The sequence below is a fragment of the Nicotiana tabacum genome, chromosome 19 (assembly GCF_000715075.1).
Source record: "Nicotiana tabacum cultivar K326 chromosome 19, ASM71507v2, whole genome shotgun sequence".
NCBI classification, from domain to species: Eukaryota; Viridiplantae; Streptophyta; class Magnoliopsida; order Solanales; family Solanaceae; genus Nicotiana; species Nicotiana tabacum.
The window spans coordinates 315106-333763 of NC_134098.1; the positions used below are offsets into that span (position 1 = coordinate 315106).

At 34.5% G+C, this 18658-nt stretch overlaps 1 protein-coding gene across 1 annotated transcript; it reads left to right on the forward strand.

The window, feature by feature from the left end:
• The first annotated feature begins 15040 nt into the window (after positions 1 to 15040).
• On the forward strand, positions 15041 to 18295 carry LOC107780855 (indole-3-pyruvate monooxygenase YUCCA6-like). Its single transcript, XM_016601458.2, has 4 exons — positions 15041 to 16039; positions 16935 to 17183; positions 17653 to 17775; positions 17870 to 18295. Exons 1-4 carry the CDS (start codon positions 15365 to 15367, stop codon positions 18086 to 18088), a joined length of 1266 nt encoding a protein of 421 aa, XP_016456944.1. The 5' UTR covers positions 15041 to 15364; the 3' UTR covers positions 18089 to 18295.
• Positions 18296 to 18658: the final 363 nt, after the last annotated feature.

The following is an 18658-nucleotide window of genomic DNA, read 5'->3' on the forward strand; positions in this document are numbered from 1 at the left end:
ACCTATGATACATCTACGAGTAGAACCATTACATTTAATTCTGTCCCTGTGGCCATTCATGAAATAGGGATGGACATCGTCAGACCTCGACCACCGACTCCGGGAAAGGTAAGATTTATTTTTATTTTGACTGACTATTTTTTATACCTGTTAATCAGACCGGGCTGACCTATTTACAATCCGGTTCAGCCCGGTTCAGCCCAGTACAGTAGCGTAGGGGGCGGGCTGGGATGGGTTAGGCGGGAAGCGGGTTTCAAATGAATAATTTTTTGATACCGGTGCACCAGAACTCGCTAAGCTTGTTAACCCGTTAACGGGTTGTTAACGGGCTACAACCCGGTTCAACCCGATTTGAGCAATAGTAGCAAGTATAGAAGAAAATTAGAGAGAGATTGTGATAGATTGATATTGATTTTGTAAGAAAATAAAAGAATAAGGGGGTATTTATAGTTAAAAATAGGGAAAAAGTGTAATAATAAAAAGTTTGGGGTTAAAAATAAGTTGGGAGGGTTAAATGGCTATTTTTTAAACCCCCAACCACTCCTTTTTTCAAAAGCCAAACGGCTAAAAACAATAACCATTGGGCCCATTTGGCCTGCTAAGATCCCGATCCGGTCCTCGGTCTCTTGGCGGGCCACACGGGCCCGGTCCTAACGGTTCCTAGCTAAGAACCAATTCACGAGACCGGCACGAACCCACCTCTAGCGGTCCTAACGGTCCCAGTCCACTTAGCCCGCGCCCCGACCCGGTCCACTTGCCATCCTTACTTTTTGTCACGACCTAAAATCTAACTAGTCATGATGGCACCTAACCCAACCCGTTAGGTAAGCCAATCACCAACTATCCAATTTCAATAATAATTATTAAAGCAATTTAAGTGAATAAATGTCTTTATCTTGTACAATCCCCAAGAACTGGTAGTACAAATCACGAGCTTCTAAGAATAGAGAATACAAAGCAGAAATGAAATAAATACATAGTCTATTTGAATAGTACATAAACAAAGCTTTTATAAATCTAAGGCTACCATGAACAAGGGGTAGCTACAATAGTATTGGGTAAAATATGGTATGTTACGTGGCCGTCTGAGAAGGGGACACATGGAGTCAAAACCGGGAGGGATGTAAAACCGGGCACAATCACCTCGTGTGTCACCGAAAAGAGGCAAGTCCATAAAGGGATTAAGCATGCTGCGCCCGGTAGCATTTAATGAAGAATATTCCACAGCATTAAAGAGTAATGGCTCATTAATGAGATCTGAGCATTTATGTTTACCGTTAGGTTTCCATTATCACACTCCAATAATTGTCATTAGTGGTGGGCCCGACCATTACACCCACTGAGCTATAAATAATAGACTTAACCATCATTGTAAGGGACAACTTTTTCTGGCATACATTCGATACATTCTATACAACAATCTGATATCTTTTTTCTCTCTCGCTTGTTAATCTTATCATCATTGCGCCCGAAAATCTTATCCCCGGCTCTTTGAATCTATCATCTCAGCTACATTTTGAGCTAAGTATCTTACATATCAATCGATTAATTCATTATCTTTGGGATCAAATTGACTCATTTGTTTATAAACCACGAACAAATTTAGCTGTACCGATTTACGAAAAAACAGGTTCAATTAAATCCATAACTTTCGATGCGAAGTATAAATTTATGTATAAAATTTTATTGAAATTGCAAAAAATAGTACCCCGATATGAACCCATAATTTTAAAAAGATAATAGGTTCAATGCTAAAACCTTAAAGTTTGAACTCATAGAGTTAAAATTCTGGATCCGCCTTTGAGTCCTTGTATATCTAAGCATCATTGTTTCAATATAAATTAAAGGATGACCACCTTAGGTAACCAAATATAGGCGGATCTAGGCTTCGGCGGTCGCGGGGGCACCATGATATTCAATATAAATTTATCATTGCTCATAAAGATTGGTACGAGAGCCTCCATTATTATCTGACTATTTCTTGATGACATTTACAACAAATAAAGTTTTGCTGAAATTTTTGGGTGCCAATGACCCTCTTCATATAATGTGTGTCCGCCTTTAACCGACTAGGATAACTACTCATAGTCTTATCTTATAGTGATTGATAATGTATAGATTTTGAAGTTAGGCTTGGCCGTCCCCAACTTCAGATTATTATCTGAATTTTCAAACTTTCCAACTTCAATATTGCGGGTCTGAAGTTGATTTTGAAATAATTAAACTTTAATTTGTTTTTATAAATTAAACTACTTTTTAAATAGTGATCCTAAATACAGCTATTTGCGCACTTGCCTCATGGAATGGCCAACCCCACCAATGCACCAATAACTGTCCAATGAGTTAGGGAAAATTGGTGGGGCTAAAACACATTAGCTGCTTTTAAACCTTCTTTAATTCCCTCTTCCAGTTTGAACCTAAGATGCTAGGCTAGGTTGGGTTCTCTATTTCCTACTTGAGAGGAACAAGCAACAGAAACCATTTACTACTTTTAGTAACTTCCCTTTTTTATTAAATCTAATAAGATTGAGTATGATAGGTATTCTAATTAACACGTATCGGATTGATAATACACATTCGATTTCTTACTAATTATATTTTGTCATGAACACAAGAAAGACACGACTCTACTGATTTTCTCTTCTTTTCTTCTTCTTATTTGATCCATTTTATGTGGTACTCTTTGCCTTTTAGTTTGTTCCAAAAAGAATGACATCTTTCTATATCTAAAAATAATTTAATTTTATAATTTTATTTCACCCTTAATGACATATTTTTATAGTCACAAAAATATTATACAAGTTTAAGACCTAAGTCCAAAAGTCTTCACTTCATTCTTTCTAAAAATCTGTTGACGTTGAGCATGTTTTTAAATGTTCTAATAATAATTTACTCTCATTTTTACTGTTCCCGGAATGTTTGTATTGATAATTATGTCCAACTAACTTAATTTCTCGGTATTTAAATATAGTTATTGTTATTCAATCTGTATTACTATAATGAATAAAGAAACAATAAACTTTTTGAAACAGAAAACAGAAACAGAAAGTTAGCAGCAACAAAATGTCAAAATAATATCTGAAAAAACTTTTCGGAATAAATCGAGCTCACTGAATGCACAGTGTGTCCTTAAGAAAATTATTCCCCTCAAGTACCTGAGGCGCTAGAATATTATCCTCCCATGATAGAACGATTTAACTCACCAGTGTATTGGTACCAAAAACTCTAATGAACTTCGAGCCACTCAATGGGTGTAAAACACACTGAAAAAACGGACCGGATCATGTCGTGTCGCGGGTCCTGGGCTATTCCAGGTTGAATTTTCTTTAATTAATTAAATTAATTAATTAAATAATTGAAAGAAATTTTGTCCAAAAAGATTAATCAATCAATCTTTAACCAAATCCGAATCCGAAGCCGAAGCCGAAGCCGGAGCCAAGCGAGCGACGACGACGGCGACGGCGTGAGGCTTACTTTCTTTCCAACCCATTTAACACCAAGAGAAGTGTTTTCTCAATACAAGCACATTCACTTTTCTTTCTACCACCAATAAGGGATACTTGCTCTTTCCAAAGCAAAAGGGAGCTCACTTTCCTTTTACTTTCTTCCCTCCATTTCTCATTCACCAATCTTTAATTCCAACAATCCCCCACATGAATGGGGAATGGCTATAAGACAAAGTAATGCACGGACGAGTGTGTGATTTACATGCAAGGATTAATTACATCTGGATAAGTAGGTTTTCCTTTGAACTTTTCGTAGTGAACTTATATCGGATATACTCGGTCAATTGGTAGAATTGATATCTTTGAACCGTCGAGCTTTGTCGTATACCTAGATAACATAAGTCACACAATCAACCCTTAACCATCTATGTTTCTCACGGTTGTGTTTGTTTCAGCCATGAACACCACCTGGTTTCATGAGTACTTAGAGAATGGGCATTTACTTTCATTCCCCTTGAAGCGGCTTACACTTCACACTCACATAGGTGATTTCTAAACGTGTAATTCTATAGAACACTGTCTAGTCATTTCCTTCCAAACTTAGAAAATCATTAAAAAGGCTTTAAGCTTTATTGACTCATCAAAAAGCCTTAATGCTTTACCCTGATTTCTGAACATTGTCTTCATCATGAGAATTGGTTGAGTTATTTGACAATATTGAACCGTCATTCATAACTTTATTTGATCTCTTTGAACCTAACTCTTGGGATCTCCAGTCTGCTAAGTAGAGTTACCGTCATGATGACTTGTCCTAGGCCTTAACCTCATTCCCTTCCTCTCTAGATAGGCCTTTTGTAAGTGGATCCGACACGTTATCTCTTGACTTTACGTAGTCAATTATGATAACACCATTAGAGAGTAGTTGTCTAACGGTATTGTGTCTCCGTCGTATATGACGAGATTTTTCGTTATACATAACGCTCTCTGCCCTACCTATTTTCGCTTGACTATCACAATGTATACATATAGGTGCTAAAGGTTTGGGCCAAAATGGAATATCTTCCAAGAAATTCCAGAGCTATTCAGCTTCTTCATCGGCCTTGTTTAAAGCTATGAATTGAGATTCCATTGTAGAATGGGCGATGCACGTTTGTTTGGATGATTTCCAAGACACTGCTCCACTCCCAATTATGAAAACATATTCATTTGTGGATTTCACTTCAGATGATCCGGTGATCCAATTTGCATCACTGTATCCCTCGATCACTGAGGGATATTTGTTATAATGCAAAGCATAATTTTGGATATGTTTGATATACCCTAAAACTCGTTTCATTGCCATCCAATATATTTGATTGGGATTACTTATAAACCAACTCAGGTTGCTAATAACACATGCTATATCTGGTCGCGTACAATTCATGATATACATCAAACTTTTCAATACTCTTGCATAGTCCAGTTGTGAGTCACTTTCACATTCATTCTTTTGAAGCGCATAACTCACGTCAATTGGAGTCTTGATAATCTTGAAATCCAAATACTTGAACTTGTCAAGTACTTTTTCAATGTAGTGAGACTGTGATAATGCTAGACATGGTGGAGTCGTGTGAATTCTGATTCCTAAGATCATATCAGCAACTCCTAAGTCCTTCATGTCGAATTTGCTAGCTAGCATACACTTAGTAGCATTTATATTTGCCATATTTTTGCTCATTATCAACATGTCATCAACATATAAATAAACAATGACTTCATGACCTAGAGTATTTTTAATGTAAACATATTTGTCACACTCGTTGATTTTAAACCCACTTGCCAACATTGCTTGGTCAAATTTGGCATGCCATTATTTTGGTACTTGTTTAAGTCTATAAAGCGACTTAACAAGTTTGCACACTTTCTTTTCTTTACCCGGAACCACAAAACCCTCAGGTTGTTCCATGTAAACTTCTTCCTCCGATTCTCCATTTAAGAAAGCTGCTTTAATATCTATTTAATGGATTTCAAGACCATACACGGCCGCCAGTGCCACTAATACCCTAATAGATGTTATCCTCATTACTGGCGAGTAAGTGTTAAAGTAATCAAGGCCTTCCTTTTATTTATAACCTTTGACAACAACTCTTGCCTTATATTTGTCAATAGTGCCACCAGCTTTCATTTTCCGTTTAAAGATCCATTTCGAACCTAAAGGCTTATTTCCTGGAGGAAGATCAACCAATTCCCATGTATGGTTATCCAAAATTAATTGAATCTCACTATTGACTGTCTCTTTCCAAAATGCGGAATCACAAGATGACATAGCTACTTCGAAAGTTTGAGGCACATTTTCAAGCAAAAATGTCACAAAATCTGGTCCAAAGGATGCAGATGTTCTTTGACATTTGCTACGCCTTGGATCCTTTTTACTTGGAGTATTTTCCTTTGGTTCTTCCCGTGGTCGTTTAGATTTTTCACTTAACGACTCACATTCAGTTTTATACGGATAGATGCTTTCAAAGAATTCAACATTATCTGATTCAATTACTGTATTAACATGAATTTCGGGATTATCAGATTTATGAACCAAAAACCGACATGCTTTATTATTTGTAGTATATCTAATGAAAACGCAATCCATAATTTTTGATCCGATTTTTACCCTTTGGGGTAAAGGTACTTGTACCTTTGCTAAACACCCCCACACTTTGAAATATTTCAAGTTGGGTTTTCTTCCTTTCCATTTTTCATATGGAATAGATTGTGTTTTGCTGTAGGGTACTCTATTGAGTATTCGGTTAGCTGTAAGGATAGCTTCCCCCCACAAACTCTGCGGTAATTCGGAACTTATTAATAAAGAATTCATCATTTGCTTTAATGTCCGATTTTTCCTTTTCACAATTCCATTGGATTGAGGTGTGTAGGAGGCAGTAGTTTGATGGATAATTCCATATTGCGAGCATATTTCTGCAAACGGAGATTCATATTCTCCACCCCTATCACTTCTAACCATTTTGTTCTTTTTATTCAATTGATTCTCCACTTCATTCTTGTATTACTTAAATGCTTCAATTGCTTCATCCTTACTATTAAGCAAATAAACATAACCATATAGAGTACAATTATCAATAAAAGTTATAAAATATGTTTTCCCACCTCGAGATGGTGTCGACTTCATATCACAAAAATCAGTATGAATTAAGTCTAAAGGATTTGAATTCCTTTCAACATACTTATAAGGATGTTTTACAAACTTAGATTCAACACATATTTGACATTTTGATTTATTACACTCAAATTTAGGCAATACTCTAAAATTAATTAACTTCCACAAGGTTTTATAATTGACATGTCCTAAACGAATATGCCATAAATCATTTGACTCCAATAAATAACAAGAAGCTGAAACTTTATTCATACTGTCAACAACCATTATATTGAGTTTGAAAAGGCCTTTTGTGAGGCAGCCCTTTCCAACATCTATTTCGTTCTTGCTTACAACAACTTTAACAGATACAAATATACATTTGAATCCATTCTTAACAAGTAAAGAAGTAGAAACTAAATTCTTCCTAATAGTAGGAATATGAAGAACGTTGTTGAGAGTTAACACCTTGCCGGAAGTTATCTTCAGGAATATCTTCCCCTAACCTTTAATATTAGCTGTTGTAGTATTTGCCATGGAAAGCTCTCCTTCGGGACCAACAATAGAGTAAGTCGCAAATGCATCTTTGACAGCACAGACATGTCAAGTGGTCTCCAGAGTCAATCCACCACTTCTTCAGATTTCCAACTAGGTTGCATTCTGAAAACATTGCACACAGATCATCAATGTCATCATTCTTCTCCACTATGTTGGCCTGTCCCTTTTTCTTATCCTTTTTCGGGAGACGACAATCAAGGGCTTTGTGACTAGCTTTTCCGCAATTGTAGCAGTTGCCCTTGTATTGTTTCTTGTTCTGCTTCTTAGTCTGTCCAGAAGACCTCTTCCTTTTCTTACTTTTCGGAGCAGTCTCCTCAATGATATTAACTCTCATAATTGTTGAATTTCCACGAGACTTCTTCTTGGTTGTTTTGTTGTCATCCTCAATCTTGAGACGAATTACAAGATCTTCCAACTTCATTTCTTTGTGCTTGTGCTTAAGATAGTTTTTGAAATCTCTCCACGAAGAAGGCAATTTTTCAATCATTGCAGCCACTTGAAATGCTTCATTCACTACCATACCTTCAGCAATAAGGCCGTGAAAAATAAGTTGAAACTCTTGAACTTGGGTTCCAACTGTTTTGTTGTCTATCATTTTATAGTCTAGAAACTTAGCAACCACAAACTTCTTCAAGCATGCATCTCTAGTCTTGTACTTCTTCTCAAGTGCGTCCCATAATTTTTTAGTTTTCATAGCACTGTAGACATTGTACAAGTCATCATCCAAAGCACTTAGGATGTAGCCTTTGTAAAGAAAGTCTGTCTGTTTTCACGCCTCAACAATCATAAACTTTTCATTGTCAAGCATGACGGGGCAGGTACTGGAGGGTCTTCACTGGTGAACTTCTGCATACCAAGTATGGTAAGCCAGAAAAATACCCTTTGCTGCCATCCTTTGAAGTTGGCTTTAGAAATTTTCCCAGTTTCTCGGCCGGTGGCACAACAGTTCGGCTTGACGAGGCTATCGTCGTTGCCACAACAGTCACAGAAGGATTTTCATTATCAATTGCCATGTCTCACTGTCAGCAACAAAAAGTTTAATTAATGGCAAATATTAGTACAGTAAACAATACCGTAATTAACGATAAATAATATGTTTAATAAATAAAAACCGAAGTTTTTATATACCGTTTCACAAAAAAACGATGACGTTTTTATATTCTTCAAATCGTTTCAGAATTTTAATATTCTGATGAAGTTTTTATATCTTCAAATCAGAATAGAAAAATTCAGAAGGAGCAGAAAACCACACAAATTTTAATCTCAAAAAACAGAATACATATTACAAATAAAAAATAATTTCCTTAAGATTGTTATTCAATCTGTATTATTATAATGAATAAAGAAAACAGTAAACTTTCTGAAACATAAATCAGAAACAGAAAGTTAGCAGCAACAGAATGTCGAAATAATATCTGAAAAATAATTTCGGAATAAATCGAGCCCACTGAATGCACAGTGTGTCCTTAAGGAAATTATTCCCCTCAAGTAACCGATGTGCTGGAATATTATTCTCTCAGGATAGAACGATTTAACTCATCAGTGTATTGGTATAAAAAACTCTGATGAACTTCGAGCCACTCAATGGTTGTAAAACACACTGAAAATTTTGTGCAGAAGAAGAAGAATATCAGAAAATTTTGTAAGGAAAGATTCTAGGATCAAGGCCTATTTATAGCCATTTTCTGGCACTGTTTCTGAAAAGGTTTACAACCTTTCAGAAACAGCCATGGTTGTTGGATCCGAGAAAGAAACAAACATTAAATTAATTAATTAAATAATTGAAAGAAATTTTGTCCAAAAGGATTAATCAATCAATCGTTGACCGAAGCCGAGCCGAGGGACGATGACGAAGGCGCGAGGCTTACTTTCTTTCCAACCTATTTAACACCAAGAGAAGTGTTTTCTCAATATAAACACATTTACTTTTCTTTCCACCACCAATAAGGGACACTTGCTCTTTCCAAAACAAAATGGAGCTCACTTTCCCTCCACTTTCTTCTCTCTATTTCTCATTCACCGATCTTTAATTCCAACCGTTATTTTGTGAAATAATTATAAGGAATGTAGATAGAACTGGAAAACTTTCGAAGAATTGTAGCCACTAGTGTATATGTTACATGACAGATCTTCAACTAGGAAACTTGAAGTATTTTTGGTCCCAAATCAGTGACATAAAGGACACTGATGATCAACTTAAATTATTGGGGGCCTAAAACTAGAAAAAAAATAGATATATACTTCTTCACTTTAGAAAACTAGAAATCCACAAAGGTATAATTCAGAGACCTAATAAACATGGCTTAAATACACTGAATCAAACAGTCCTCTTTTGTGTGTGGGTGGGTGAGTGGGGGGGTAAGATGTAAAATCAAACGTTACAAAATGTTGAGTTCTATTCCCCAGAAAGAAGAAGTAGTACATAATTTGTTTTTATAACTATACGAAAAGAAGCGCTACCACACTACAATAAAATGTATCTTCAGCTACCAAATCTAAGCTACAAATCTAAATGTTGTAGCTATTACTTAATAATAGTCACAAAAATTAGAATTTATGTGACTATCTATAGATTCTTAAAATTTCTTAGCCACAAAATTAAATTTACAAAGTTAATTCATTATTTTTGCTATAATTACTAATTTTCGTGGCAATAACTACCTAAACAGCTACAAACTTATTGCTATAGTAATTAAAATTTCATAGCTAATCATAAGTTTTTGCCACGGGTTAAAAGTTACTATAGCAATAGTATACTTTTAGCCACAATAGTTTTTTTGAAACAAATTGTTGTAGCTAAATAAATATTTTTGCTTCAAGTTATAAAATATTGTGGCAATAGTTGGCTTAATAGCTACGATTATTTGTCATGACAAAATATTATAGCCACAAATATTTTGATATGATAAACTTTCATAGCTAATCAATAGTTTTTGCCACAGGCTAAAACTTACTGTAGCAAAATATTTTTTTTACTGGCCATATGTCTCAGTTTCGAATCCTGAGAATATGAAAAAATTCTGGCAAGGAGTACTTTTCCTTTAATAGAGTCTGATGAGGTGCGAGTTTGAGTTAGTCGAATCTGTCAAGTTTCGAATATCATATGATTAATTAATCGAAAAAACAAAGATTTATGGGACATCAAAAGGTTGTAAGTTCGAGTCACCCCAAGTGCAAGGTGGGGAGTTCTTGGAGGGAATGATGCCGAGTTTCTATTGGAAACAGCCTCTCTACCTCATGGGAGGGGTAAGGTCTGCATACACACTACCCTCCCCAGATCCCACTAGTGGGATTATACTAGGTTATTGTTGAATAAATAGAGCAGATCATAGCTAGGGTACTTTAGGACATGGCTATGAACCAAACCTACTACTATACCCTAATGAAAAGATAAGCAATACTAACCAAACCACAATTAAGGTGAGTGTAAATCGGGATGGATTGCCTCATACAGACTTCACTTTCAATTGAGCTGTTGCTGATATTTTCCAATCATTAGTGGGGATATCCCCTCTTCTTCTTGTTTCCTTATTTGCGTTTCTTTTCTGGAAACCACACCTTCTTTTATTAAAGCTTAACCAGACTAATGTGCCATATCATATAGTTTGCATAAATCTAAATTTTAAGATCAACTCATATACATCATCTCAAAAGTTCCATAAACTTAGAATATTCACAAAGATGTCAAGACATAAAATAATGTCTTTTTCAAAGCCGAATAAAGTGATCCAGAGATTTTTTTTATGATCAACTCGAAATATAGTTGGATGCTTCTTGATTCTTGATAATCAAATTAAATACTTCGAGAAGATCCACACTGGAGAACAAATACATCTTAAGGAGGTCTGCATTACCCTACACTCGAGAAACATACTGATCTATCACTTGATCAAAGAAAACAATCCAAAAAAGAAGAATCAACAGAGCAAACCGAATTGTACTCACGGTTGCTTTCACAGTCGGACTATTATGTATATATGCTGTCAAAAGTTACTAATAATTGATTTCTAAAGTAACCTAATAGTGTAAAACTCTAAATTTATTAGGAGTATATACGTTCGTAGATTATCTTCATGTTAGATATATGTGTTACCTAACTTTGTTTTTTGGATGAAAGAATTGAAGCTCCTACCCATTGTATAAAAGAAATTTTTAGTTCACTAACATATGCCCTATGAACAAATTGGAAAGTAACGCTAATTAGCTTTACAATGACCTAAAAAAATGGAAAAGTTTCTTATTTAATAGTAAAGCGCCAAAATTGCCCTTAAACTAATAAAAATAGCTCAATTGTACCCTTTGTTAGCTTTTGGTACTAAATATATCCTTGCTGTCTATTTTTTGGACCACAATTGCCTCCAAACTAACGACCGATGACTGTTAGGTATTTGTCCTGATTTTCTTACCATATTTGATTTTTCTATCTCTTGAAAGAAGGGCAACATGTTTACCATAATTAGATTTTTCTTTTCCTAGAAGAAAATTATAAATCTCTCATATTTGACTAGTCATTTTTCTTGGAGGAAAATGATTTGTACTTCTATAAATTGATGATCATTCCTTCTCATTCAGTAGCATCCATAATATAGCCATATGGGGTTTGAGAATCTTGTTTAGAGGGAGAACTTTTGGGGACAAGTGTTAGTGTACCACTTGTGTTTGCCTCTTTGTGAGGTTGTTCTCTCGATATTTTATACTCTTTTTTGTATAGTGGATTGCTCATCTCCATCTATGGATGTAGGTTAATTAACCCAACCATGTTAAATATTTCTATCTCTTTTGGTATATTTCTCTTTTGTTGTCTGATTTATCGTTGTTCAAGGTTTGCTTTAGAGGGAGAACTTTTGGGGACAAGTGTTAGTGTGCCACTTGTGTTTGCCTCTTTGTCTGGTTGTTATCTCGATATTTTGTACTCTCTTTTATATAGTGAATTGTTCATCTCCATCTATGGAAACTTTTGGGGACAAGTGTTAGTGTGCCACTTGTGTTTGCCTCTTTGTGAGGTTGTTCTCTCGATATTTTGTACTCTCTTTTATATAGTGGATTGCTCATCTCCATCTATGTATGTAGGTTAATTGACCCAACCATGTTAAATATTTCTATTTCTTTTGGTATATTTCTCTTTTGTTGTCTGATTTATCGTTGTCTCCTTTAGAGGGAGAACTTTTGGGGACAAGTGTTAGTGTGCCACTTGTGTTTGCCTCTTTGTGAGGTTGTTCTCTCGATATTTTGTACTCTCTTTTATATAGTGGATTGCTCATTTCCATCTATGGATGTAGGTTAATTGATCCAACCATGTTAAATATTTCTAATTCTTTTGGTATATTTTTTCTTTGTTGTCTGATTTATCATTATTTAAGGTTTGCTTCACTAGCTTCTGCATGACACCTGATTATTTCGATCCTAACAAGTGGCATCAGAGCGGGGTTCAAGATAAGTTCATCTTGGCGGCTTTAGTTCTAGTCTCAACCTATTTGACAGTAATCATAATTTTTATTTGAGGAATTTGACCGGAATACTACTCACGTTGAGACAAACTTTATGGTGGAGATTTGGAGATGCGACCTGCTGAAGCCTATATGAAGAAGGTGAATCAAATTTATTTTGTAAGATAATTCAGGTCAAGAGGGAAAGTTGTTAGGTTTTTATCCTAATTTTCTTACCATATTTAGTTTTCCTATCTCTTGAAGGAAAGGGCAACATGTTTACCATAATTATATTTTTCTTTTTGTAGAAGAAAATTATAAATCTCCCATATTTGACTAGTCCTTTTTCTTGAAAGAAAAAGTTTTGTACTTCTATAAATTGAGGATCTTTCCTTCTCATTCAGTAGCATCCACAACGCGGCCATATGGGGTTTGAGAGTCTTGTTTAGGAGGAGAACTTTTCGGGACAAATGTTAGTGTGTCACTTGTGTTTGCCTCTTTGTGAGGTTGTTCTCTCGATATTTTGTACTCTCTTTTATATAGTGGATTGCTCATCTTCATCTATGGATGTAGGTCAATTGACCGAACCACGTTAAATATTTGTGTCTCTTTTGGTATATTTCTCTTTTATTGTCTGATTTATCATTGTTCAAAGTTTGCTTTACTAGCTTCCGCATGACACTGATTATTTCGATCTTATTAGCGACATGGGGCTCTTAGACCTATTTTAATCCTATAAACAAGATGCCATAAAAATCCTATATGGCAAAAAAAAAAAACTTTTGTCAATCTTGTCACCCTTCATTATTAGTCTCATATAAATTTCTTATTATAACAATTATGTGATGCATTTTGATTGAATATGAAATTTAAGGAAGACTTTTAAAATTGGTAATTTAAAACAAGTCATAAATATTTGTAATTATAAATTATTACATTAAGAATTAAATAAAAACTTTAAAGTTAAACTATTTTTAAATATAAAAAATATTTTTTTTGGATAAACTAAAAAAAATACATCACATCAATTAAAACAGAATGTATTACTTTCATATACTAAATCACTAATTTTACCACCAAAGTTGGGTACTACCTTGCACCCTTAAAGAAACACAAAATAGTACCTTATCATGTGACTCAATTTTGTAGCAATTTGTATTTTTTATTCCAAATAATTTGAATAAAATTTCAATGTCATGAGTTTGAACTAATAAAGGTTCAAATGCCATGAGTTTTTCCTACAGTTTGAACATGAATTTTCCCGGTGAACTACACATTTGGAACTCCGGAATTTTTTCGAACGCCAGCACAGTGTGTTGAAATTCTTTCATGTTTTAATTGCGAATATTTTTATCTAAATTTTATTTTTCGCTATAAGAATTGATTATATTTCAATTGTATTTTAAATGATAGTTAAATATTAACAAGCGATCCAAAGACGTGCGCCCTCTCATTTGCCACCACTCTAGCAACCTTCGGGCATCATGATATGAGTAACTAGATTTTGCTTTGTAAATAGTTATGATAGCAATTAAAAGAAGGAAATAAAACATACAAAAAAGAGTAAGTTGGTTTAAATTACCAAACATTTGATAGTGCCTTTAGGTTTAAAGAGAAAAAGGATTATGAGGGTTAAAAGTGGATGATAATTTTATTAATAAGTATACCTATTCTGGTTCCACCCGGCCCAATCTTGCATAGACCGACCCAGTGCCAACCATAACTACCACTTTTAATCAATGAAAACCACACCCAACTATATATTGATTATATTCCACTCTATAAAGTCCTAATAAAAATCAATTTTTTTCTATTAAAGATAACGGATATATTCTTTATCTTATCCCTATTTAAGATAATTATAGGAATTTGTTTAAAGTACCCAACTTGTTTAAGAATTTTATTATTAATCAAACACTATATGTACGTCCCCTCAGCTCTCTGTGTGATTTAATTAATATAGGGAAGTTTATTAAATTGAAACGTGACATCTATTTTTGCTTTTAAAATTTTATATTGCTACTTAAACAGAGAAAGAAAACTATTTTTTTTCTTGTCTGGCTTAATTAATCTATATACACTAAAGTATACTCTCTCTCGTTCACTTTAATTGATTTTTGGCCTTCTTTTATGGTCCATCATATTTGATTTTTTATATATATCAAGAAGAAACTACTTTTTTCTAAGTTACCATTGCAATAAAGAGTCATAGAGTATCTGTTATATTTTCAATGAACAAATTAAGGTTAATATGGTCTATTTTATTGCTAATTAATGTTAAAATGTGAATTTTTTAATGTGAAAATAGCCAAAAAAATTATTAATGTGCGAAAGTATTGATGTACGTACTATACACACAAAAACACTATATATATATCTTTGTGTCCCACTTCCATTAATTGCTATACTACTCAAACCTTCTTCTAGTGTGTGGTATATTAGTAGTTGAATTGTCTTGAATTGAATTCAGTCATTCAATTCAATTCAATTCAATTCTCTCTTCTTCTCGTGCCTCCTAGGGACAAAAAGAAAATATATTTCTACACAATTTCACAACTTAGGTTTTCATTAACTGAGGATTTATTCCAACCAAGTGGATAAGAATATAATCACACTTGATTCACTCCACTTCTTCTGGGATTCTTATATATAAGTCTCCTTCTTCTGGATAATATTTGAATAACTAACTATCCCCTAAACTCTCTCTTTCTCTTTCCACTCTCCATCTACCATTTAAGGATTCAACTAAACTTATTGCTTTCAGCTCGTACCGTTGCAGGTACGACGACGACGATATAGTAATATTCATGGACTACTTGAGAGAAATAGAAGGTAAAAGAGCTCATGATCGTTGTTATAATTTTCACGAGAAAAAAATAGAGAAATGTGTATATGTTCCGGGGCCGGTGATAGTGGGAGGAGGACCATCAGGTCTAGCAGTAGCCGCTTGTTTGAAATCAAAAGGAGTTCCGAGTGTTGTTCTAGAAAGATCCAATTGTATAGCTTCCTTGTGGCAACTCAAGACTTATGATCGTCTCCACCTTCATTTGCCAAAGCAATTTTGTGAACTTCCCCTTATGTCATTTCCTAATGATTTTCCAACGTACCCTACTAAGCAACAATTTATTAACTACTTGGAGAATTATGCCAAGACGTTTGATGTTAACCCCGTTTTTAATCAAACGGTGGTTAGTGCTGAGTATGATCGGAATCTTGGGTTTTGGCGGGTGAAGACGGCGGCAACGGAGTATGTATGCCGGTGGCTGGTGGCGGCGACGGGAGAGAATGCGGAGGCGGTGGTGCCGGGGATTGAAGGAATGGAGGAGTTCAGTGAGAGTATAATGCATACGTGTTTGTATAAAAGTGGTGAAATATTTAGAGGGAAAAAAGTGTTGGTAGTTGGCTGTGGGAATTCAGGAATGGAAGTGTGTTTGGATCTCTGTAATCATAATGCTACTCCTTCTATTGTGGTTAGACATGCTGTAAGTATATTTTTGCTACTCACTTTGCTTTCGGTGAAAAAAGTTAAAAATAAAAACAAGTTTAATTTCGTTTTAACCTTATTGGGACATTAAAGCAAATTATTTATGTAGCATAGTATAAAAATTATATTTATCTTTTTTTCTTTGTGCCTTCAACTTTTGAATGTTGATTTAAAATTAGGGGCAAAGGTTTTCCACTGATCCTAATTTTCTGTCAATTTCATGGGAGGAAAAGCAAAACCTAAATATGAGACTTTTCTCATTTTTTGCAAATATTTCAATGCAGTTATAAAATCTTGGGTACGTAGAAGATTCCAAATTCTGTGGAGAACTATGAAAAACCCTAGTTTAGGATTTCTAAACATTTACTGTACTTTAAATGTTTCAAAAAAAAGTTAATTTTAAAAATGTCCATGAGTTCAAGTGTCTACTCTAAGGGATATTTTGACATTTTTTGTGGTTCATAATATTTGATTTTTTCAAATATCAAAAAAGAATTAACTTCTTTTTTCGAAAGTTGCACTTGAAGTAAAGTGTTTAGGAGTATTTATTATATTTCAAATGAATAAATTACGGTTAATATGGTCAATTTTATTATTAATTAATACTATTTGGTAAATTTTTTAATATGCGTGAAAACAACAAAAAATGGACGATAGGAGGAAGTAAAACTACTGAAGTTGAGGAATTAAACAAAAAAGAATAGCTGAACCCACCTAGGAGTATTTTTCACTTTCTTGGAACTCCCAAGCATGCGCGAGATTGGTGGGATTTTAATTACTTTCATTATAAAATATAACTTTAAGTCCAGTGTAATTTTTACTGTAAAGAAAACCTTTTCCTTATTTAATTAAGTTAATGGTAATAAAATGCATTTTTTCTTGACATCTTTCAGGTGCACATCCTACCACAAGAGATGCTGGGGAAATCAACTTTTGGGATGTCCATGTGGTTACTAAAGTGGTTGCCCATGAGGCTTGTCGATGGATTTCTGCTAATGGTTTCCAGGCTAATGCTCGGGGATACGTCGCGGCTCGGCCTTGACCGGCCGCAAACCGGGCCTCTGGAGCTCAAAAACTTGTCCGGAAAGACACCGGTGCTCGACGTTGGCACACTTGCTAAGATTAAAAGTGGAGACATTAAGGTAACATACTTGTCTATGCAATTTTGCACCTTTCTTGTCATCTGTCTTTCATTTCGTTTCATACCATTTTTAGTGTTTGTCGTGGCTTTTTTCTTGACGCTGCGAATAACGGGAATTTAGAATACCGGGTTGTCTTTTTATTTTTCTTTCATCCTCATCATTGCAAATATTCCATAAACAGTATAACAAAATTTCCTTACTTCTGTCCCTACATTCACTATTCAAGCATTTACCTTTTCAATTTTCAAGAAAATGCATATATAATGCATTTACACCATTTTTCTACCGGAAACGGTCTTTATACCTTTTAAGGTAGGGGCAAGGTTTACTTGCACATTATCCCCAGACATCACTCGTGAGATTTTATTGGATTTTTGTTGTTTGTTGTTCTGACACTATTTTTCTGCACATATATAAATCTCTAAAATAGAAAAAAATATTGAGTAATAATATTTTTCATATTGTGCAGGTATGTCCTGGAATTAGGAGATTAAAGCATCACACGGTGGAATTTGTGAATGGGAAAGCAGAAAAATTTGATGCAATAATCTTAGCCACTGGTTACAAAAGCAATGTACCCTCTTGGCTAAAGGTACTCACTTTCATTGCCCTTCAATTATTAGTTTCTTGATGTTTAAGGAAGTGTTCAACAAAAGGAGATTTACCTGATATTTTTTCCTTTGCAGGAAAGAGAGATGTTTTCAGAGAAAGATGGGCTTCCAAAAAGGCCATTTCCTAATGGTTGGAAAGGGGAGAGTGGACTCTATGCAGTGGGATTCACAAAACGTGGATTGCTAGGAGCATCAATGGATGCCAAGAGAATTGCAGATGACATTCAAAGTTGTTGGCTTTCTGAATCTAAACATGTTACAGCCTTTGCTCGATCTCTATTATCACAATCATAGTTAATTACTAGGTATAGGTGATTTGTTCTTTCTATTCCTTGGGATGAAAGAAAAAATTGATTTGTTTTTTTGGCTGCTAGCTAGCACAAAAGGAAACATAGGTGTAACTTGAGATTTAGTTGGTCAATTTTTTTTTTGGTGGAAACATTGACACACAAAAAAGATGTATATAAGTTCGATAAGAAATTTGCCTAAGTCAAGAATAACAACAAGCATTCTGTTAGGCTGACAAGCTTTCGAAAAAGATTTTCATATATTACTTTAGAAAAATTTCATATTATAAAGGGCGAGGAAAGAGAAGTAATACGCGCTCTTTCGGGCTTTATGTGACATAACCACAAAGAACAAATAAGGAAACAATATTTTGCATGAGCTTCGACTATGACTATATTATGGATATATCTAAACCTCATTCATCCATTTATGTTTTATTAGTTTATTACTACTAGTAGTTTTTCCTTTCTATTTTCCCTTCGTGATTAGAATTGTGAAAGACAATTCTGAGGATGGTATTTCTCAAGTAGGATTTTTGGATTGAATGGAGATGACTTGATGATAGATACATATATA

Excerpts from the sequence above, each read along its gene's own strand:
- LOC107780855 (XM_016601458.2), top strand. The coding sequence starts at position 15,365 with ATGGACTACTTGAGAGAAATAGAAGGTAAAAGAGCTCATGATCGTTGT. Across the intron at positions 16,040-16,934 it reads CTATTGTGGTTAGACATGCT|GTGCACATCCTACCACAAGA; the intron begins GTAAGTATATTT and ends GACATCTTTCAG. Across the intron at positions 17,184-17,652 it reads TTAAAAGTGGAGACATTAAG|GTATGTCCTGGAATTAGGAG; the intron begins GTAACATACTTG and ends CATATTGTGCAG.